Source organism: Protopterus annectens, chromosome 9.part0, assembly GCF_019279795.1.
Source record: "Protopterus annectens isolate FY-2018-M chromosome 9.part0, PAN1.0, whole genome shotgun sequence".
Classification (NCBI taxonomy): Eukaryota; Metazoa; Chordata; order Ceratodontiformes; family Protopteridae; genus Protopterus; species Protopterus annectens.
This window is the reverse complement of record NC_056743.1, coordinates 1117355396-1117379537: the sequence shown is the minus strand read 5'-3', so window position 1 is coordinate 1117379537 and position 24142 is coordinate 1117355396. Positions and strand designations below refer to the sequence as shown.

General features: G+C 43.4%; 1 protein-coding gene across 3 annotated transcripts in view; it reads left to right on the top strand.

Moving 5' to 3' along the window:
• The window catches only part of GTSF1 (gametocyte specific factor 1), a 1343308-nt gene that overhangs the window by 642669 nt on the left and 676497 nt on the right, over nucleotides 1–24142 (top strand). For all 3 annotated transcript variants that reach the window (XM_044083970.1, XM_044083971.1, XM_044083972.1), the window contains exon 5: nucleotides 5210–5336. In XM_044083970.1, coding sequence (XP_043939905.1) covers nucleotides 5210–5336 — 127 coding nt within the window. The remainder of the gene's footprint in view (nucleotides 1–5209; nucleotides 5337–24142) is intronic.

Sequence of the window (24142 nt, the reverse complement as noted above, 5' to 3'; positions counted from 1 at the left end):
ATATAACAGAAGATGCATGGGTGCAGAGGATTATTTCCAGAGGTTATATAATTCCCTTTTCCTTGCCTTCTCCACCTGTATGCAGATTTCCTAATGTTCCACCCAGTCAGAGGAAAGTAGCAGCACTAGAAATACAAAAGTTGCTAAAACAGTGTCATCCAAGATGTCCCAGAAGACCAGATAGAGTTCAGAACTTACTCAAGATTCTTTAGTGCCAAAGAAACAGGGGACTAGACCAATTTTGGATCTCAGTAACTTGAACAAATCAGTTCGACAGGCTTTTGGATGGTCACAATTAAGTCCGTCCTGCCTTTTTTAGGCAAGGACGACTGGATGTGCTTGATTAGACCTTCAGGATGGGTACTATCACATAAAAATGAGCAGACAATCCAGAAGATATTTACGCTTACAGACGGTCACTGCCAGTTCAGAGTACTTCTCTTTGGCCTCACAACAGTCACCATAGTGTTAACCAAATGCATGGCAGTGGTAGCAGCTCACTTGAAACTACAGGGAATTCTGAGTTTCCATACTTGGACAACTGGCTCATTATTGTCCTATCAAGCATCTAATGAGAGTAGTAGATGAGGTACTCCAGACTTGCTTCCATCTGGGGATAACTGTAAATTCAACAAGTCTCATTTACAACCTTCTCGAACATTGAATTCATAGGAGTGGTTTTCATCACTGTTTCTTTGACAGTGTCTCTTAACTCTCTCGAGTGCAAACTATCCAGTTCCAAGTCAGAAAAATAACTCGCAGCACCACAGTTTCATCCCATTTGATTCTTCAAGCTTTGGGGTAATTGTCAGCGGCCATAATTTTAATTCCTGCAGCAAGATTTCATATGAGAATTCTTAACAATGTTTGATTCTTTATCAACATATCAGCCCAAATAATAATTACTCCAGCATGCAAGGGATACCTTTAGTGGTGGATTCAATCAGATCAAGTTCTACAAGGCTGCCCTTTTCATTTTCCCTCAGCCCAAGGCTGTAGTGACAAAGGGAGCTTCCCAGATTGGGGGAGGGGGCTCTTTTTGGGGAAGACTGTCGAAGGCACTTGGTCCCTCAAAAAGGACAGTGTTCATATCACTGTCCTGGAAATGAGTGGTGCCACCTCTCCTTTACCCACCTTGTATTCTAGATCCAATTCCAGACCTCCTGTCTCACCCGACAGGCATGATTCAACCGGATATCTCAAACCTCAGGGTAACAGCATGGTTTCTTCATTCCATTGATAGCCAGACAGCTGATGCTCTCCTCCCCTGTCCATCATATACTCTTCTTCCCATTAGGCTTCTAAAAGAAAATTTTACAGAAGTAAATGGAAAAGGTTTGTTTTTTGGGCACATTAGAAAAACATTGACCCCTTCTCAGCTCCTGCACAAAGTGTTAGGTTCTTGGTAATGATATGAGGGAGTTTTCCCTTTGAGAATTAGGTTTCAGTTAACAGCAATTTTCAACTTTCATGCTGGGTTTGAGAATCCTTCATTGGATTCATCTTAGCTTTGTAAGGCATTTTTGAGAGGAACCCCCCTGTTGAGGCCTCCCTTTGAAGACCCTACTCTGCCATGGGATTTAAATTTGGTGCTGCAGGCCTTAATTCAGTTCCTTTTTGAACCAGCAGCAAAATGTGATCTTAAATTCCTGACCTGGAAAACTATATTTTTCTAGTGACCATTACCTCCACTAGAAGAATTTCAGAACGTCAAGCATTGTCGTCTAAACCTCCTTACTTGATTTTTTTCATAAGGATAGAGTATTAGTAATACCAATAACAAAAAACAGACTGTTGAATCCAAATCGGAACGCTTGAAAAAGATAGCCCAATACTCCTTAACGCAGCTTTATTTTCAAAAAAGTGGCGTTTTCGCTACAACAAAAAAGTAGCTTCATCAGAGGTTTGTAAAAAGGCGCCAACTTTTACCCATTTAAATTCTAAAATAAACACTGACATCATTTCCTGTTTAATTAAAGAAAACATTTGAAAATACAACATTTTAAACTCTTAATTTCAAATTAAAACAGAAATAGGTATGGCAATAAAAACCTAAAACATGTAAATATATGAATGCATTCAAAGTGCCCCATTTAATATGTTAAAAGGATCTTTTAAGAGCCGATAAGGCACCTAAAAAATATTTGACAAAGTAGTCAAACAGTAAAAATATAAAAAAGCACACAATAACTAACAACAACAACTAGATGTCTCTTTCTTATATTGAAGCCTTACACTAAGGCTTCTTATTAAATGTGTTATTATCTAAACAATTTAATATGCAAAAAATTAATATACAAATAATGAACATAATTCCTAACTCCATGAAATAACTTGTAAAAACAAATAATAAGGCACCTATCTGAGGTACGACCTATATTTTAGTGTATAAAAGAGGCAGCAATATTAAAGAGCTATTGCAGAGGAAATTTGATTATAACCCTATTAATATAACAAAGGGTTGTTTTAGATGTGGTTCCTGCAAATGGTGCAACTTAATACGTACAGGTAGCACGTTCCTCATAAGACAGAAAAAATATGATTTGCACTTTAAAATTAACTGTGATATTAAATCTATCATATATATTGCATTTTGTGTTTGCTGTTCTGGATTTTATGTCGGCAAAACTGACAGAAAGTTTAAGGAACACATTTATCAACACTGTTATGCTATGAAGAATGCTAATTGTGATAACGCACTAGCAAAACATTCTGTCAACAACCCAGGACATAGTTTTGTTTTTATGGGCATCGATCATATTTCCACTACCATCAGAGGTGGTCCGACCTCTCTCCTATTGGAGAATCGAGAGTTGGAGTGGCAACTAAAATTAGATGCCTTTAATGTGCCTGGATTGAATGAGAGTTGCAATATTGCACCAGTTTTAAAATATAGGTCGTACCTCAGATAGGTGCCTTATTTGTTTTTACAAGTTATTTCATGGAGTTAGGAATTATGTTCATTATTTATTTGTATATTAATTATTTTTTGTACATTAAATTGTTTAGATAACAAAATAATTTTTAATAAGAAGCCTTAATGTAAGACTTCAATATAAGGAAGAGACATCTAGTTGTTAGTTATTGTGTGCTTTTTTATATTTTTACTGTTTGACTACTTTGTCAAAAATTTTTTAGGTGCCTTATCGGCTCTTAAAAGATCCTTTTAACATATTAAATGGGGCACTTTGAATGCATTCATATATTTACATGTTTTAGGTTTTTATTGCCATACCTATTTCTGTTTTAATTTGAAATTAGAGTTTAAAATGTTGTATTTTCAAATGTTTTCTTTAATTAAACAGGAAATGATGTCAGTGTTTATTTTAGAATTTAAATGGGTAAAAGTTGGCGCCTTTTTACAAACCTCTGATGAAGCTACTTTTTTGTTGTAGCGAAAACGCCACTTTTTTGAAAATAAAGCTACGTTAAGGAGTATTGGGCTATCTTTTTCAAGCGTTCCGATAAGGATAGAGTATTATTAAATACCAATCATTCTTTCCTAAGGTGGTATCAGAATCCAATATTAACCAATCTATTAATCTGCCAGTCTTTCCTAAGTTTACAAACAGAGGTGAGTTGCCTTTATTGGTTGTCCAGACTGTTGCATTTTTACTTAAAACAAAAATTAGGAAGATGGATCAATTATTTGTTTCCTTTGCAGATTCTAAATTGGACAGATTAGTTGTAAAGGTAACTCTAGGCAGATAGCTCGCGGATTTGTATATCATTTATTCACAACAAAAAACTGGACTTACCAAGACCTTTAAGAGCTCATTCAACTAGATCCATGGCTGCTTCATTTTTTCTGTCTAGAGCTTCAGTGGATGAAATATGTGCAGCTTCAACTTGGGCCAATCATCGTACCTTTATTACTCATTACAAAGTAGATCTGGTCTCAAGGGGGAAAGAAGCCTTTGGCTCAGCTGTGCTCAGGAATATCTTAGAGTCCACCCAGGAATTTAGGCAGCTGGGCACTCTGCCCAAACAGTTGAGGCTAGAAGGAAATTTGACAACATCAGATTAAGAAGTTGTGTACTCACCATAACGTTCCGTCTGTGTTGACCATATTCATTCTTCAACACCCCCCTCTCCCAACCTTTTTCACAATTAATTTCTGGAAGAATGGGAGTTTATAAGGACACCACTGTCTATATTGAGCTCCAGATATGGCTGCTTATGTTAAGGATTTTATAGTAATACTTCCTACTTTGTCAAATAGTAAACAAGATATGTTGGGGCTGGCATATTATGGGGTTAAGGGAAGAGAGTGAGAGTTTTTTGTTTGGTGGCCATGAGCTGATGTAAGGGCCGAGTCGGATCTGAGGATCGGAACTGAATCCACCAGTTGAGGAAGAATGAAAATGGACAACACAGTCGGAACATTATGGCGAGTACATAACTTCTTATTTTACAGCATATACTTGGTAGTAAATGGGTGATAAAATAGGTTGTGTAGATGCTTGACATGTTATTGTATGCAGAAACATGATGCCACAGCACAACTCACATTCTCTACTTGTTTGAGCATGGAATGAGAGTGGTAGAAAAATACCTGAACTGATGATCAATCAAGGGTCACCTGCAGATGGGGACTCCAGTAATTCTAGTCTAGCCTGGCCATATACAGGGAGTATGCATCGGACTGAAAGAAGAAACGGACTACAGATCATTCCTTTAATACGCTTTATTGGGATAAGCACTTTCGTCCTTGTAGACTTCTACGGATCCAGCTCGTGAAAGGATTCTTAGAATTTAGAACTGGATGTATTTCATTTTTTAGAAATAAAATTATCTAGATGAAGGGATTGCTGTAAATACTTGGACTCTTGACAATCCTGTATTTGAATTTAGAACTGATGATAGTAGAAGCCTCAACAGTTGCTCTCTGCAAGTAACTCTTTGCTATCCATGTGTAATGAAGAGTATATGTCTGTTTAAAGGTAGTATTTCACACACACCTGTGGTTTATCATCCAGTAATTGGTTGAGATGCTCTGTTGCTGAACTTTGTGATCTACTTTTAAAGATCTGCTAATAAGGTGAGTACTTAATCTACAAGAATATTCTTCTGATATTGACAGCTGATTATGTTTAAGCTATGAAGTTTTAATCTATCATATGTTTGGAACGTTATAGAATCGGAGCAGAAGATGTAAGAAGAGTAGTAATACCAGTTTCTTTATATTCTTTCCTCTTTACACCAATAGAACCATCCAGATGTTGTAAGACAACTGGTAACGTGCCCTTTTAATGCACGTCATCAGGTTCCTCGGGGCGATCTCATTCACCATTTAGCAAGCTGTGATGATAAGTGCTGCATCGAGCAAGATGTTGGTAAGGATTTACAAGCCTGATGGATCATAGCCACTTATACGGCAAATGGCCTTTTCATAGCCTAATTCCCAGCATGGCATTTTGACACACAGTTCTAAGCTTTGTCTTGCAATGCAAATTGCTTAGTTAATTATAATTGTACTACATGCTGAATATTGCCTGTATGTTACACATTTATGCAGTGAAGTGTGTCATGCTGGCCTTACAATATTGTCTTTGTGAAGTACATGTTATGTAAGAGCTCATCTCCCCTGGGCTGCACTGAAAAGGAGCAGAAATGAACAGTTGGACAATCCTGTTAAACAAGTTCAAACAGAAAACTGTAGTAAATGGCTGGTTCATTTTGACGAGACTCATAGAAGCCTCTTTGGCTAGGACTAGATGACTGAAGAAGACCATTCTTTTCCTGAGGTTTTGGCGACCTGGGAAGTCCTTTTGGGGGGGAGCAGACTAGATTTCCCAAGGAAACTAAAAATAAGAGCCTTTTTCGTCAGCTGCTGCCATCCCTGTATGATCTTTGCTAGTTTATATCGTAGTTAACCAGATGAGCTTTTATTTCTCTGTTTAGATAATGTATCGTGTATTTCCTTTTAGCTAATAGTTTTTAATTCTTTTACTAATGTAAGCTATTTCTCATCTCTTCTTTAATGATTTTGCCTCATCTTACCTATTAGCCTTGACTAATGGGAGGTTAGTCACTACACTGGCAGGGTTTTTGCTTCACCAAGCATTCAAACATGAGCGCCTTCCCTACTCTCATGTCTCTGTCTCCCACCTTTCCTCAGATCTCGTTTGTCATTCAAGCAGTGTAGATCGCAGAACCACGGCTCGGATAAGTCTTCCAATTTTCTTCACTTCAGATTATTTTTTTTTCATCAGGATGCCTTCCTATTTGTAATACCTTTTTGTTCCACTCAAACCTTTTCATAGTTGAGGGTTTAGCTCCTTCCTGCTGTAGTGACAGGTGTGGAAGCCTTATCGCTTCCTTTGGCCTAACATATTTTTTCCTGTTCAGTAGTGCTTAGGCTGTTTATTTTTGTTGTAGTTACTGTAAGTATTTTTATTGTGCACCCTGTTAATGTCAGTGCTGTACTTTAGTCATGTTAATGGATAAGGGTTCCAAAAAATGTGACTGCTGCAACCACAGAATCCTGATGTAAGATGTCTGTAATCTCTACATTGTATGCTTGGGGCCATAACACTTGCAAGTACCCTGACGTGCAAGAATGTCGGCCGTTTCCCCTTCAGAATGGAAAAAAAGTCAGTTCTGAAGGGACTGCTCCCTTTTTCTAAGCCACATAAAGCCGAGGAGAACGAGAAGGATGCTGGAAAGGATAAGTTAATAAAAAGCAGAAGGAAAGTCAAAGTACTGGAATTTTCTGCTTCACCAAAAGCACCTCTTTCATATTGTCCACAGACTTTTGGCACTGATCTCCTTAGTACCTTTCCTGTCTATTGTTGGGTCCCTCTCACATGGAGATATAAAGAGTTTTCTTCAATCTTTTTTGGAAAAGAGCTTCAAGGAACTGCTCATTAGAGAGAGAATTTAAGGTTTATTCCTTTCTACCCATCTTCTTCCTCCTCGTCAGGTATACTGTGTCCTTTTGTAGTGCTTCAGAAATTGAGTTGAGAATATAAGGCCTTTTATGAATGCACAAATTGAAATGTGCCGTTCCATTCTTTTGTTTCCATAACAGATCGAGTTGGCCCACTGTCTCATATTTTCCTTCCCCAGTTCTTGTTTCAAAGCAGAAGAGATGGTGTTTCCCAGAGTCTCTCTGGTCCATTCCAGCTGGCTTGAGTTTCACCTTCATTCATCTGACCCACTTGACTCTGAGAGTATCAGTGTCTATGGCGTGAGCACTGGGCCTTCAATACCACATCCTTGCCTCCCACTCCTCATTTGGTGCCATTTTCAGTGTTCCAGTCTTTGATCTTTCAAGTATATGCTCCCATCTTGATGTTGAAGCCATTCACTTTGTACCTCCAGACTTGTAGCTTTTGATGTCCATTTCTGTGTTAACTGATACAGTACTAATTCGTGAGTCACCGACGCCAACAGATTGATCATTGTTTGATGTTGTGGTGTAAATTGCCTTTACTTTGGAAGAGGCTAGAGATTCACCTTCATCCACTACATCCTGTTTTTTCAGTCTGTTTGGTCTGACATATATGGGTCATAGGATCCCCAGCTCTTATCCGATCTGGCCAATTTGTTGTTCCAACCTCGATCTTTCCTTAAGCCCCTGTTTCTCCTTGAGTAACTCAAGATTTGCCGGATTTTGGATCAGCATCACAGATCTCACCAAACAAGTTCTCCACCTCTTACTGGTTAGTATTTCAGTAGCAAAAAGTCTGGTAGCATATCTCAATTTAGTTTTTTTTTTTTCTACAGTGGTCTTAGCCTATAATTTTGAAAAGTTTGTCTAATACTTTAGACATTAGTCGGCCCTTCCGCGATTGGCATTGTGCCATCTTTGTGTTAAACTGGCTTTGTTTTTTTTTTCCTTGTCAGTAGTTAGTGATGCTCTTTATTGGCCCCTTTTCACCTCAGGGTTATAGTAGTTTTGATTATAGTTATAGATTTTTATGTGTTGGTAATTCATTAGCTTTAATACTTTTTTCTGCTTATCTGAGGGTGGTGTAACAGTTTAATCTGTGTTTAACATGAATTCTGACTTGAGTTTAAAAAGTGTTCCAAATGTGGGCATACGATCCCTCTTCCAGCACCCCACGAGTTGTGTAGTCTGTTTTAGGGGTGGCACAGTGCTGGCTTCAGGTTCAGAGCATTAGCAGATAGGAGGAACAGGCTTATCAAGGGCCTTCTCCTGCTGGATCTGGAGCAAGCCAAAGCAAACAAATCCTTGGACAAAGCTCCAAAACTTTCTCTGAGCAGAAAAAGCGTCCAGCTGAGACTTTGGGTTCAGTTTTGATGCAGAAGACTCCTAGGATGGAAGAGAATCGTGCTCAGACACTGACCTACACCCCACATCTGGATCCAGAGCCACTGACTCTGATTGCAATTCATGACTTTGCCAATTGGAGAAAACAGTTTCCAGGCCATTGTCAGCTTTATTGACCGAGCATTGCAGAATCTGTCATATTGCCTCTGCAGAGGATCTGAATTGCCGGTTGCAGAAGTTTCTCTAGACCCAAATTGCGCTTGGGTTCATCAGCTCAGAAGCCAATCAGATCCATGCATTTCACCCCAATTTAGGGTACCTCACCAGTTCTCCATCTGCTCTTGTCTCATTGGATCCATTTAGCCATCTGGATTCTGTGGCCCTAGAGTCATTAAGCCAGGTTGCTACACATCCAGGAGGGTTGGATTCGACTTTTCCATCATGACTTCACCCAGACATGTCAGAGTTTGGGAACCGAGGGGTTGGGTGGACAAGCTTCCTTGGTATTGTTAGAGACATTTGCCTTTGATAGCTCTGCTCCGATCTCCTGAATGCCACCCACATGTTGGTTTCAAGGAGTACACCTTAGTCTTTTGCCCTTTATGCTTTTAAGGAGTTGGATCCAACCACTGGTGTGATTTCTTCGGATTTGGTCAAAGTTGGTATGGCCTTCCAGGTACTAGGGAGAATTGTCTGATGCCATTGGGTGATTCTACAAGATGCCCTATTCTCAGCCACAGTTCTTTCCTACAACTTTAGCTCTTTGAATTAAGCTTTGCAACAAGTGTCATCCAGGCAGATTTGTCCCACTAGCCTCAAATCTTCTGCGCCACAGCATTCAGGAGCATTATCTCCTTGGCCACCTATGGAGAGGGATTGTAAGAGGAAGGACATTGATTCACTGGATGAGTTGATCATATCAGGTGCTGATTTGGATGATAGTGAGGGCTTCTCACAATCCCCGTCCGAGGATGTGTACTTTGGTGAGATCTTGGAGCTCATGAGGCAGAGGGGATCCTGGCCAACTGAACCCAGTCTCTCGAAACAAAGCAGCACTGTTTGAGGCTTATGGAATTACTCCTATTTCCTGAGTAGTTCCACCAGTTAAGTTTACAGTGAATAATTCATAACAGGAATCTGATATGTCTGTTCCCAGGACGTCCGACAAGATCCTTAGACCACGTAAAGAAAAAACCTTTTGGGCCACAGCACCCCCATTAGAGACTCTCTTTCACTGTAGCCATCAAAAAAGAGTTTTCCTGAAGTCTCTTCCGTTCATCCGCCCAACAAGGAGTCTTGGGCTGTGGATAGACTGAGGAAAGTGGGTGTATGCATCCGGTACTTTTACTATCGTAGCCATGAACTATATACCACCCATATGACTAAGTTCCAAAGGAATGTAACACAGCAGGCTCTTTCCACAGTGAAAAACCCTATTATGCTTGAATTACAGAAGCAACAGTAGGCCACTCTGTCCACGATGTGTAATATATTGAAACTCTCCTTGCAGCTGTTCCATATTGCAGCAGATGGAGCAGCAAGGGCAGCTGGAGCAAGTGTTGACAATGAGGTAGTATGCTTGACTGTATCTTTGAGAATTTTCAATCAACTTTAAGGTGTCATTTACTAATGCTGCTTTTGATGTGATCACCTTGGTTGTTTAAATGGTTAGAGTGCATGGAGAACTGCAAACAAAATAGTGAGACGCTCTCTGCAGTACGAGTAAGTTTGAGATGCCTCAATGCACCTTCAGTAAGAACCAGTGGAATGCGTGATCTCTCCAGTTTCAAAGTCTCATCATTAGTACGACTCTTCTTCTGGCAGGGGTGGCTGTGGCAGAGAAGGTCACTTCAGTGGATGCAGGCCCCGAGGTCGAGGAGGTCCACAGAACAGAGGGATTCCAGGAGTTCTTGTCTGACAGGTGATTTCAGAATCCCTGAAAGGTTGCCAGACTGTCCCACTCTAGAGGCAGTTGTAGGGGCACATATCCCTTTAAGTTCACTTTGTGGTTCACTGTCGCACAAAACAGATGGGCAAGATCAATAATATTCAGAGATTATTGAATTCCATTTTTGGTAACTCCCTGATATGAAGTAGTTTACTTCATTTGGTCTTCGGATCTGGCATGGATCCAACACGGTTGCATAGCTAGCATGCAACCGTGTTGGATCTGGCATGGATCCAACACGGTTGCTTGCTAGCTATGCAACCGTGTTGGATCCATGCCAGATCCGAAGCCCATTTGGTCTTCAACCTTTGGGCTTCGGATCTGGCATGGATCCAACACGGTTGCATAGCTAGCATCATTGATCCAAGCTCTCAGCTCCCCCCTTACCCCATAATGCCTAGTCTCCTTCCTCTCTTCAGATCTCATTTGCCATTGATAACAGCCTGCAATGTGGTCCGAGCTCTTGGTAGCATGGTGTATTTTTTTTTTTTTGGTCTAAATCACATGAGTGAGTTAAAGTTTTGCCTTTTTCTAATCTTCTTTGCTATCCCCCCCTACTCTTGATTAGCGTGCGTGTGTATTTTGGGCCTTATGTAGGGGGCGATGTCTGAAGCCCCTAAATTTGGCTTTAAACGCTGTTCTGAGTGTGGCCATAAGCTCTCCCCTGCTGATGGCCGCAGTCTGTGTCATGTGCTTGGGTGCATCTCACCTTGATACCTCCAGTCCAATCTGTGCTGGGTTTAACCCCAGTACACTTCTGGACAGGAGGAACAAGCTGATAGTCAAGGGCCTTTTGCCCATGTCAAGAACGACTGTTCCCACCCCCTCCACTGGATCTTCACCTGCAGCAGTATCTTCCCCCTTTCCAGGCCTCAGGGACTCCCTCCAAGAGGTCTGGGGAAGGGGAGAAGACAAAAAAGGATAGGCCCCGCAAGCATTCTTCCAACTGCTCTGTCTCGGCTGGTCCGCCCTTTAAGATTGTGACTTCCAGGCCCGGTTCTCCCTGGCTCTGCTCCCCTAGATTTTCTCCTGAGCTGAAGAAGGTCAGAATGCAGTCTCCAGTTTCCTCTCGCCGCCATTCTAGACCTGTTTCCGTGGCCTCTTCTTCCCACTCCACCGGGTCCCTTAGCGAAGCGGAGATGGACAAAATGATGCGGAAATTCATCCGCAGTCAAATTCAGATGGGGGTCTTGCCTGCACCATCTCCGTCTGGAGGGGGTGCCTCGCAAACCTTTTTCTTTCCAATTTCTCCTTTGATCTGACCTGTGGTATTGAACCCCTTGGATCCAGGGACCCTCGGGGTTGGCGCCAATGGTGCCTAGTACCTCGCCCGGCGGCCATTGCTTTGAGTTTGTCGGATCTGAGCTCTTGGGGCCATATCCTCTAGGTCGGATCCAAGGGGGTGCTGTCTGCTCTGAGTGGGTCGGACCACAGTGCCTCCCTTGATATCTTGGCTCTGACTCCCCTGTCAGATCAGAGGGGAATGGCTCCAGTGGGGTCTACTTTGGAGGTCTGTACTCCATCTGCCTTTGACGTGGTGGAGAGGGTTCTCTCGGCGCCATCGAGACCCTTGACCATCTTGTCCTCTGACTCCACCCCGGCCCCCTCTGGATTTGGTACGGTTCCGACCAGTTTGTCCCCCCAGGGACAGCCCGTGCCTGTAATGCCTCAAGCAGCTCCAGTCAGGGAGCACCTGGATGTTTGTGAGTCCTCTACAGAGAGCCACGCTGAGGAGGTCCCTTGCAAACGGACGTGTAAGATGAGACACCTGGACTCCCCTTTGGAGTCCCTTACCTCAGACACTGATTTGGAGGAAGGGGAAGGTTCCCCAGCAGGCAGGACGCACTGGTTCAAAGGATCCCTGGTAGATGCTATGGTCGTGGCAGTGGCCACAAAGAAAGAGCTAGCTCAGACGAGCTCTACGGTCCACCCTCCTGTGCACGAGTCACGGACTTTGGACCATTTTGGGAAGCGGGTGTATGCTTCAGCGAACTTTGCCATCCGGGCTCTGAACTATATTGAACTATATGGTATACTTGACTCAATTACAGTGTGACCTAGTCAAGGAGGTCACTGAATCGACCCTAGAGTCCATGCCGGCGGTGGACAAAAAGATGTTCGCCTGAATGGCCACTCTAAAAGCCATTTCTAATACGTCCATGCGCCTTCTCTCCCATGCCACGGACTGAGCCGCTAGGGCTGCCTGTTCAGGAATCACCAACAGGCGTCATTCCTGGCTCTGGCTTTGTCAGTTGTCCAACCCCTTTAAGGCGTCTTTTACCAACGCTCCTTATGATGGTTCTTCCCTTTTTGGGAAGTCAGTGAGAGAGACACTTGTCCAGAGTGAGAAGGAAGGGAAGACTGTCTGCTGTCAGGATCCGCTTCTCCTCCCTTTTCCAGGAATCGGCGAGGGACGAAGATTTGGTTCTGAAAATCTCAGGCGTCTTTCCAGGACACTCAGGACTATTCATCCCCCAGAGGCAGAGGGGGTTACAATAACCGCCGGCCCAGAGGCAGGGGGGAATACTGGGTCCCGAGAACCTTTCTTGGTCAAGTCCGGGCAGCAACCCTGAAGGATTCCCCGACTGCTCCTCTCTGGAGGCAGTTGGGGGTTGCCTTTCGCTGCATCCAGTGGCATGGGAATCCATTACAAACTATCACTGGGTGCTGCAGATCATATCCGGAGGGTATTCAATTCCATTCACCCAACTGCCTCTTCTTCCCAGACACTTCCCAGATGTTCCATCTGCTCAACGGGAGGCAGCAGCCTTAGAAGTAGACAAGGTGCTAAGCAAATGAGTCATTCAAAGGGTCCCCCCAGACCAGTCCGGATTGGGGTTTTATTCCAGGTTCCTTTTATTACAAAGAAGACTGGGGACCTAAGACCCATCTTGGATCTTTGCACTCTAAACCTGGCAGTAACCAAGACAATTTCGGATGGTCACTCTTCTCTCTGTCCTGCGCTATCTGCAGACAAATTACTGTATTCGATCATCCTCCAAGATGCTTACTACCATATCAACATGGATGGACTCTCCTGGAGGTTTCTTCGCTTCTGGCTAGGAGCCAATCACTTTCAATTCAGAGCCCTTCCCTTTGGTCTCACCATCGCGCCCCGGGTGTTCCCTAAAGTGATGGCAGTATTTGCAGCTCAAATGAGGCTTCAGGGTATTCAGGTCTTTCTGTACCTGGATGATTGGCTCTTTGCTGCCCCAACTAGGCATCCTTTTATGCCAAGCCAGGGACTCCTTTTTACTCTTAGACAAAAATCTAGGCATTACCATCAATATCTCCAAATCAGCACTGACTCCGTTTCACAACATGGACTTCATCAGAGCTCAATTAGATATTCAAATGCAAGACTTTCTTACCCTGGGGAGAATGCACGATCTGAAGGTGCATGTCTTGCAGGTTCTTCATACAGCAGTCCCAGTGGTGGAACCTGTTCTCAGGGTCTTAGGTTCCATGGTAGCTACAATCCAACTATTGCCTTTAGCACGCCTTCACATATGCATTCTACAGTGGACTCTTGCCGTCCAATGGTCTCTTCTGGACCAACCCTTGTCTTATCCTGTTCGAATATCCTGGGTGTGCAGGGACTCCCTTCTGTGGTGGATTCAGTCTGTGGAACTAACGAAGGGTCATCCCTTTCTTCCACCCTTGCCCAAAGCCACAGTGTAAAAACCACTGACTGCAAAACAGATAAAACGAAAACACTTGGTTGAGAAAACCACTTTATAAAGCAAAGCTTTCGGGTAGAACCCTTCTTCAATACTAATACATAAACAACATACTATCACAGTTTAAATACAGGTCGACAGTCACATGACCAGCAGCCCAATGAAGTCATGTGACAACAGCAATATAATTACAAATGAAGTTTTTAATTTCATCATAACACTCACTTGGTTTACCAGTCATGTATAAACAATGCAATGTCAATTTAACCTATGCACATTTTAATGTTTCATTTTATTATTTGGCTGTTCTTTTGCTCAAAACAGTCTCAATTGTTTCTTAATGCAACTCAGCTCTAACCAAACATGTGACTAATTAACATCCTCATTTAAACAGTTGCCTCACTGCAGGCAACTGTTCTCCAAAAAGCGCTTGTCTGATTTTGCTGTTCTGTACCTACTGACTTTGGATTTTACCATTTGGTCTGATTTTGCTGCTTTGTATCAACTGTCTTTGGATTTTTACCACTTGGCAACTAATAAAGGACTTACCTTTTTAACTATTGTCTGTTCTGGAACTACTCTTCTTAATATAATTACAAATGTAAAACATAATCGTATAACAAATGTAACAATAAAATTATCTTATGCTATAAAGCATATAAATACACATCCTATAAAACATTAAAAGCATTAATAAAATTTAGACATAAGTCATAGTTTAGTCAAAGCCACAGTGGCCACGGACGCCAACCTGCTCAGGTGAGGGGGAGGGGCATTGCTCGGGGCGGATGGTCCAAGGCACGTGGTCCCTTACCGAGATGAGTCTGCATATCAGAGTGCTAGAGATGAGGGTGGTGCTTCTAGCATTGCAAGCTCTTCATGCCCATCTACCTCTAGGGACGATTGCCATCCAGATGGACAACATCAGTAGTCTGGTACATCAATAAACAGGGGAGAACTAGATCCTACCCCCTTCGTCGCGAAGCTATGAGTGTGTGGGAATGGGTCATCTCTGCTGGTCATTTTCTGGTAGCAATGCGTATTCTGGGACGGTCCAACATTCTAGCAGACAGGCTCAGCAGGTCCATTCTGATGCCTTACAAGTGGTCTTGGAACCCTTCAGTGGCGTAGCAGATCTTCCTCAAGTGGGGTTGTCCTTGCTGCAATCTCTTCGCCTCTCCTTCCAACGCGAAGTGCAGCGAGTTCTTTGCCCTGTGCCCCCCTCAGGGGGAAGCCCCCAGAGATGCTCTTGTTCATGCTTGGCCACCTAGTCTTCTCTATGCCTATCCTCATCTGCCCTTGATCTCCTAGTTTCTGCAGAAAGCTCGCAGGCTGGGAAGCGCAGTCATCCTCATTGCCCCATTCTGGCCTCGCCTAGTCTGGTTTCCTGTCCCTATGGTCTCACTCAGTAGTTCCACCATGGACTCTGGATCCAGTCCCGGGTCTTATTTCTCATCCCTCTCGGATGCCTCATCCAGATCTGGGCAGTCTGAAGCTGACTGCTTGGCTGCTCCATTTCCCATGATTGTCGGGACTCCTGGTTTATCTTCCTCGATTTAAGGAGATTCTGGTTGCTGCTCACAGGTCATCAGCCAGAAGAGTCTACCGTAGCAAATGGAAGTGTTTTTTTGGTTTGAGCTTGTCAGTGTGCCTTAGACACTTTTATAGTCCCAGTCTCTGCAGTTTTAGATTTCTTGACGGGTCTTTTTCATAGGTTCTTAAGTGTGCTAGGCTAATGGCCTTGGAGCCTTTACAAGCCTAGACCATAGGATTATCTTGGCATTGTGCCACCCGACCTTAGTTCCCAGTGCCTCTGTCAAGTAGAGCCACTGGAGTGATTCCCGGGGTGAATTTTCTATTTCCCATCCACTCTTCAAGATTTCTCTTGAAGAGGGCCAGTGAGGTGCTCTGTTTGACATGTATGGTAAGTCTATTCCATAGCATGGGCAGTCTCTGGGTTATGAATCTTTCCCTCTAGCACGTTCTGTTGATTGTGGTAATGAGGTTGAGGTCTCTGGAGTGTGTGGTGTGGAGGGATTGGGATTTCTTTAAATGTAGCATTTCTAACAGAGGTGGGTCAGACATGACTTTGTAAGTCAAGCAGAGAACGCCTCTAAGTAGGTGATATGAGACAGAGAATAGTTGGGAGTCTTTTGAGTCTCTTCATATAGGACAAGTAGGATCCTCTTTGTGAGGTACTTTTGCCGCCTCTCCAGTTGTTGCAGGTGTCTAGTAAGGTACATGCCAAATGGGGCATTGTACTCGATTGGCCTAATGAGGAAAGAGTAGAGGGAGACAATGACCTCTTTCTTCCTGGATGCAAAACCCTTAGTAATGAGATGTGCTACATAGAAGGACTTTCTGACCACAGTGGGAATGTAATGGTCAAAAGAAAGGTTGCTGTCAACCTATGTTCCCAGATCTCTTATAACACCTTCTGTGTTCAGTGGACTACCATCGATGTGATAATTCATGGGAACTGGGTTTTTCCCAAAGGGGATGAATACACATTTTGTGCCATTGAGCTTAAAGCCATGGTTCTGACACCAGGCGTTGGTCTCAATGAGGCCTGGGAGCCAGTTCGTCCACTATTAAAGTACAACTGGCAGCTATCTCTAGGGGACAATATGACTTCCTTGGCATCTTCTAAGCTATGTAAGGCTTTCCTAAAGGGTACCTTTCTACTACATCCTCCGGTGGAAGATCCTATTCTTCCGTGGGACTTTACTTTGGTTTTCCAGGCTCTAGTTTCATCCCCTTTTGAACCTGCAGCTACAGTTGAGTTACAATATCTATCCTGGAAGACTGCTTTCTTGGTAGCCATCACTTCTGCTAGGAGGGTGTCGGAACTCCAAACTCTTTCTATCAAAGTATCTTACATGATCTTCTGCAAGGATAGAGTCTCCCTATGCACCAATTCCTTTATGCCAAAGGTGGCCTGTGAAGCAAACATAAACCAAGCTGTCAATCTGCCAGTATTTTTCCAAATTTTCAAAACGGGAGAATATAAATTGCATTTGTTAGATGTACACAGACAACTATGTTTCTACCTTCACAGGACTAAATCCTTTAGAAAATCTGACTAATTGTTTGTTTCTTATGCTAAACCCTTTTTGAGCAAACCAATTAAAAAGTTACAATTGCCAGATGGATAACCGAATGCATTACCAGGGCCTATTGAGCTAAGGGGTGCTCTCTGACATATCAGGTAAAAGCACACACTACAAGGTCTGTGGCTACCTCTGCAGCATTCTGGTCCAGTGTGTCTCTGGATGATATTTGTTCTGCCGCTACATGGTCCTCATCTCATACCTTCATTTCCCACTATAAGTTGGACATAATTTCCAGAGGTAGGGCTTCGTTTGTCTCCACCGTGCTCTGGAGTATCCTTCCATAATGGCCTCCCAGGTGTAATTAGCTGGGGATTCTGTCCCAAAGGTTGAAGACCAAATGAAGTAAACTACTTCAAATAAAGAAGTTATGTACTCGCCATAACGTTCCATCTGAGTAGTTGTACTTCATTTGTCTTCAACCGCCCCCCCCCCCCTCCTTCCCCCTGTTTTGTCACAATTCTGACCATGTGTAAGAAAGTGATTGTCAGATAAGGTTCCTTATGTTCCTTGGCTCAGGAGTTTTAGGATAGTCAGCAGTGGTGAGGCCTTGTTGGGTCGAGTGTGTGTTTGTCAGCAGCAGACTCGATCTGAAGGGAGGAAGGAGAATGGGGGGAATTATGGGTAGGGGGAGGAGGTGAGAGCTCAGATCAATGATGCTAATTATGTGGCTGTGTTGGATCCATGCTGGATCCGAAGACCAGAGGTTGTAGGCAAATGAAGTACAACTACTCAAATGGCACGTTATGGTGAATACATAATGTCTTTTTTTCCCCCACAAAACCTATTGCCAGATGTCCCTTCCAGTCAGGCAAGGGCTGCTATCTCAGAGGTTCTCTCTCTGTTACAAAAAAGAGCCATCCAGGAGGCCCCGCCAGACCAGCACGAGCTGGGATTTTACTTGTGATGCTTTTTGGTTTGAAAGAAAACAAAGAAACTAGAGTCCATTTTGGACCCTACTCTCCTAAACACTTGCATCAAAAAGATCCAATTTCAAATGGTCACCCTGCAATCTGTTCTTCATTTACTTCAGCAGAATGAGTGAATGTGTCGCATAAATTTCAGGAAGCTTACCTTCATATAAAAATAGAGAAGGAATCCAGGAGATTTCTATGCTTCTGATTGGGAGCCAGTCACTTTTACTTCAGAGCCCTTCTTTTTGGTCTTATTACAGCTCCCATGATGTTCACCAAATGAATGGTGGTAGAAGCAGCTCATCTGTGACTACAGGGATTCAGAATTTTCCCATATCTAGACGATTGGCTCCTGTCTGCCTCATCTAAGGAGTCCATCATTCAAGCGAGAGACCATCTTCAGCTTTGTGCATCTCCAGGGATCACAGTAAATCTAGCAAAATACAAACCGATGTCTCTCTGCAGTTTTTCTGGGATGCCTTTTGGCCACTAAGATTCCCTTGATATCCTTGCCACAGGACAGGATGATATTGAAGCTTATGGTTCAGACTCTTTGACTCCAAACACCTTCCAGTAAGATTGATCTTGAGAGTGTTAGGATTAATAGTAGCATCGATCCTTTGCAGGTTACCACATGAAAATTTTACAATGGTTACTTTGGTCAAATTGTTCTCAGATGTACAGCCCTCTGTCTTCCCCCTTTCAAATTACCCAGTCTTGCAGGTCCCGACTAAATTGTTGGCTTCATTCCCGTCTGATAACTGCAGGCAGTCCATTCCAAGTTCCTGCTCCGGTAGTTATGGGTGCATCCTCTCTTGGGGGGGCATTGAGAAGGTAAAATGATCCAGGGTTCATGGTCCAATTCAGAGGCTTGTTTTTGCATTAGTACCCTAGAAATGAGGACAGTTTTCCTTGTGTTGAAGGACTTAAAAGACTGGCTTCCTGTAAGGGCGATAAACATCCAAGCAGACATGTCAATAATCTGATGCATAACCCCAGGGATGCTCTGGCCAGTCCTTGGCCTCCAGGGCTACATGAGGCATATCCCTCATTCCCCTCATGACCAAGTTCGTGCAGAAAGCCATTCTGTGAATGACCTTGGTCAGACAGGTTTGGTTTCCTCCACAAACTCTTTGGATGTTCTTCGTGTTTCACTGTTGCAGTCATAACTGTAGGGTGCTCCTGCCGGCAGGCAGCCCGAGGTCGGCCAGAATCCCAAAGTCTGGGTCCCGGCCGGGCCACAAGCTAGTACCCTGGCGTCGATGCAGCTTTGGTACATAGCCTCAGCCGCGCCATCTTCTCCAGTCTTTCTTGCCGTCGTTGGTTGGCGATTTTCAAACAGCGTATTTTGTTGTTGTCGGTCCGAAGTTCTTACTTCTTCAAAGCTAAATCTTTTGTTAATAATTGTAGTGGGAAACAAATACCTCATAAAGATTTCCTCTTACTGTCTACCTTGCTTCTACCTGTCATTTTGCTTAGGCCCTGACCACGGCGTTTCTTGTTGTCGGTTCTGTGCCAGGTTCAACTCTCGTACTATCAATTGGGCTTTAAATTATTTTGGCAGACGCTTCAATTATAGAATGTCGCCGGACACTACCGAATTCAAAAGAAGCAAAGACAAAGTCAGGCCTGCGAGGTCCAAACAGGACTCGTTGCAGCTGGAGCCAGCGTCGTGAGGCGCTTTAGCCCCTGTCGTCCGCCACTTCTGAACCGATGGCGATATGGACTCCCATGGGGAGCCATCAAGGCCCACTATTTTAACTGCTGCAGGACGCTCCTTCAGATGGGTCCGAACCCGCTTCTGAGGGTTTTCAGGCCTACTCACATCACTATTTCAAAGGCAAAGACAAAGACTCCTGTTAAGTCTAAAGTTCCTGCTCAAGCTGCTTCTGAATCTACTCCCAGGACACAGAAGCAATTATTAAAGATGGCTGAAGATTTGCTTACAATGATTAGGGGTTCTCACCTCCTGAACAGGATGTTACTCTGGATTCCTCTGACCAGGCTTCTGTATCTTCTGTTTCTTCCTCAGATCAGGGCTATTCCTTTCCTACTTATGAGGATTCGGATGCTGAGGACTCTTGCCTGAGGATTTCTCTTTGGGAAACCTTGCATGAGATGAGGGAACATTTTCATTGGGAAGGACAGGAGTATTCTGCTTCCAAGAAGAGGCTTAGGGAATTTCTTCTTCTTCCTCAGCATAGGCCTTTAGCTATCCCTCCTGTTTTGGACATTGTAGATGATGCTTTTCTGAGGCTAATTTGAATCCTGATTCCATGCCTCCTGCTCCTTCTAAGCCTGATAGATTTTATAGGGTTCCTGACTCTCATTTATTCTTATTTAAAACCCTTCTGGATCCTGAAACTATTTCAGGGCTCTAAGGCTACTAAGGTTGCTACTTCTAAAAATCCTATTCCCTCTGAGAAGGATTCTCGTGCTTTAGACAGGTGGGGTAAAAGGTATATACTTCTGCTACCCTGTCTGTAAGCATATGTTTAAGTATCAGCAATTTCTTTTGTCTGTTTTAAAGCAAAAGCTTGCTTCTCTTCTTGCTTGTGCAGAGGATAAGGAACTTCAGGATGTCTTGCATGCTACTGAACAAGTGAACAAACATAGTTTACATTGTGGTTTTGATGCTTTGGATGCTTCTTGCAGGGCTGCAGCCTCTGGTACTGTTATCAGGAGACATGCCTGGCCGTGAACAAAGTTTACCTGAACAGGTTAAGGCAAGTTATTAGATGCCCCTGTTCAACATGATGTTCTTTTTGGATCCAAGGCTGAGGAAGTTATTAAAAAGATGGAAGAAAAGGCAAAGTCTATGCAGACTGTAAAAGATTTCTTGCAAGTTCAGCCTCCTAGATTTTCCAGGAATTGGCCCTCTAAAAATTGGTCCTTTCCCATGTCTGACAGGCCTCAAAGGGGAAGATATAGACGCTCCAGAGGTCGTGGTCAATGTCAGGCCTCTTACAGATCTAGACAATGGACTGCTTCTTCACCTAGAAGGGGAGAAGACAGATCCCAATCTCAAAGACTCTCTCGGTTGGGCTACAGGACCCCTTCACCTGGATGCCCCTCTCGGAGGAAAACTGTCTCTTTTTCACAGAAATTGGACTCATATTACCCAGGACAGATGGGTATTGGACGTGATTTTAAAGGGTTACAAATTCCACTTTCACACTTTGCCAAGGGCTCACGGTTGGCCAGATCTGCCAAAACATCAGTGGTTAGAGGCCTTAAATCAAGTGGATGCTCTTCTGGCCATGAGAGCCATAGAGCCTGTTCCACTCTCGGAGATGGGAAAAGGTTTTTATTCAAGACTGTTTCTGGTTCCAAGAAAACAAAACTCATGGAGACCTATTCTGGACCTTTCTGTGCTAAACACCTTTTTGGAAATTCCAAAATTCAAGATGCTTACTCTGCAGCAACTAATCCAATGCTCTCTCAGGGCCTGGATGGTGACATTGGACACATTCCCATCAGGCAGGAACGCAGGAAATTCCTCAGGTTCAAGGCAGGTTCGAGGCACTTTCAATTCTCTGTACTGCCCTTTGGTTTATCTACTGCACCCAGAGTCTTTACCAAGTGCCTGGCACCAGTAGTGGCACTGCAGCAGACTTCGGGGGATACATTTACCCCTATTTGGACGACTGCCTTATTCAGGCAGACAGCAAAGATCTTCTACTTCAACATCTGGACTTTGTTCAACGTCTTCTCCTCCTACTGGGATTCTCAGTGAACACAAAAAAGTCACATTTGATCCCTTCTCAACAAATGGTATTCTTGGGAGCCCTCTTAAATACAACCTTACAAAGGGCCTTCCTCCTCCCAGAAAAACAAACTCAGCTGGCTTCTACTTTCAGCACCTTAGAAACTCTATCTCAGCTCACTGCAAGGAAATTTCTGCAGGCTCTGGGCTACATGGCTTCCTGCATTCTGTTGATTCCAAGCTCCATATGAGAAAGCTTCAATGGTATCTGAAAAGTGTATGGTCACAGCATTACCACGATCTGAATATTCTGATTCCTCTGATCCCCTGCCTTCAGAGGGAGTTCCTCTGGTGGTCCAGGGTATGCGCTCTACCTCAACCTACTCAAATCCTAACCACGGATTATGCTTGGGGAGCACACTTTCTAGACAATTGCCAGCAGGGAACCTGGACAAAGGACCATCTTCACTGGCACATCCATCTGAAGGAAATGTTGGCAGTTCAAAATGCCCTTCTAGCCTTCAAACACCTTTTGCAACCAGGGCCTCTGCTTAAATTAAGACACAACACACCGGTCATGTGGTACATCATCAACAGGGGTTCTCATTTTTGCAGACTAGCTATGGCTTTATGGGACACAGCTCTAAATTTGAATCTACATCTCCAGGCTCAATTCATTCCAGGGAACAGAATCTCTTAGCAGACAGCCTGAGCAGAAACATTTCAGATCCTCACGAATGGATGCTAGACACCAACTTATTCAACAGGATTACTGCAGTTTGGGGATGTCCCCAGATAGATCTTTTTGCATCCCATCTCAATCATCAGCTGCCTCGCTTTTGCACCAGGTCCTTCCACAAAACAGCTTGGAGAGTGGATGCCCTGTCCTTCAGCTGGAGAAGCCTTTCAGGATATGCCTTCCCTCCTCTTCCTCTACTACCTCGGGTATTACTGAAGATAAAACAGGACAAGCCCAAGTTTCCTCATCTTGATTGCTCCAAATTGGCCTCGACAGTTTTGGTATCCAACTTTAAAGCACCTGTTCTTGGGGCCTCCTTGGATTCTCTCTGAACCCCTTCGCTTCTGTCCCAGCATCAGGGTCAGTTACTACATTCCAATCTCAAGACCCTTTGCCTGGCAGCTTGGCTCTTCAAAGGAATTTGATTTCTAGTCTTCCCAAACAAGTTTTGGATGTTCTTCTGGAAGCTATATGCCTCTAAATGGAAGAGGTTTTGTATTTGGCTCGGATCCTCTGGTACCTGATCTCTCTTCTATTTTGCTTTACCTTTGAACTTTTATCTAAAGGACTTTCCTTTTCTTTCCAGATTTTCATCATGCTTCTGCTATTTCTGCTCATTTCATTTCTCATCCCTCCTGTTTTCTCTTTGGTGGTGCAAAGCAATTTGAGAGGGGCTAAAAATTATGGCCTCCCAGGACCCTCCTGTCATCTTAATTATGTTTTAGAAAACTTACTTTGCCTCCTTTGAGCCTGCTGCATCTTCAGATATTAAGTTTTTATCTTGGAAGACTGTTCTTTATTATAGCATTGACTGCCAGAAGGGTCTCAGAGGAGTAAAGCTCTCATGGCTGGGGAACCATACCTTATTTCCCATCAGGACAGAGTATCCTTGAGGACCACCCCTACTTTCATGCCTAAGGTGATTGTGGCTTTAAATCAGACAATTCACCTTCCTACTTTCTTTCCAAATCCTCAAAATAAAGGGGAAAGGATTTTGCATTCATTAGATGTGCACAGACAGTTACGATTTTACCTGGACAAGACTAAAGAGTTCAGAAAGTCTAATCAATTGTTTGTTTCTTTTGCCTCCAGTTCTCTGAAAAAAACCTATTTCTAAAACAAACTATTTCAAAATGGATTGCTTATTGGAATCAGATTTTGTTACACTCATGGGAAACAGTTTCCAGGTACCATTAGAAGTCATTCTACTAGAGCAGCTGCCACTTCTACAGCTTTCCTCAGAGGAGTCCTGAAGCTGCCACTTGGAGTTCTGTGCATACTTTTCCAAGCACTACAATCTCCCCTGTTTTCTAAGACCAGGGCAGGCTTTTGCAACAGTGAAACACGAAGAACATAGTACAGTTGTACACCTACCATAAATGTAGATGTTTTTTTCTCCTTTTCCTTTTTGTGGTGTATTTGTGTTTCCTTGTTGGATTCATTTTTTTTTTTTGGGGACTTCTGACATCTAGGGGCTGAGGGCTATGTACTGTGCACAAGCAGTCCGGTACTCGAAGCTTGTAGCCGACGCCCGTACCCAGACTTTGGGATTCTGGCAGCACCCTACAGTTATGACTGCAACAGTGATACATTTATGGTAGGTGTACACAACTGTACTTTCTTGGAACCAAACCAAGGTCTGATCTCTTGCACATCTGGGGATCTTCATCTGGATCTTCTCAGCCTAACACTAACAACTTGGCTTCTCCAGTTTTGTTGATGGTATAGAGCACTTTCCTTTCCATAGATGTTTTACAAATCACTACTACTTAGAAATCTACACACAAAACATGTGAAAAAAAATCA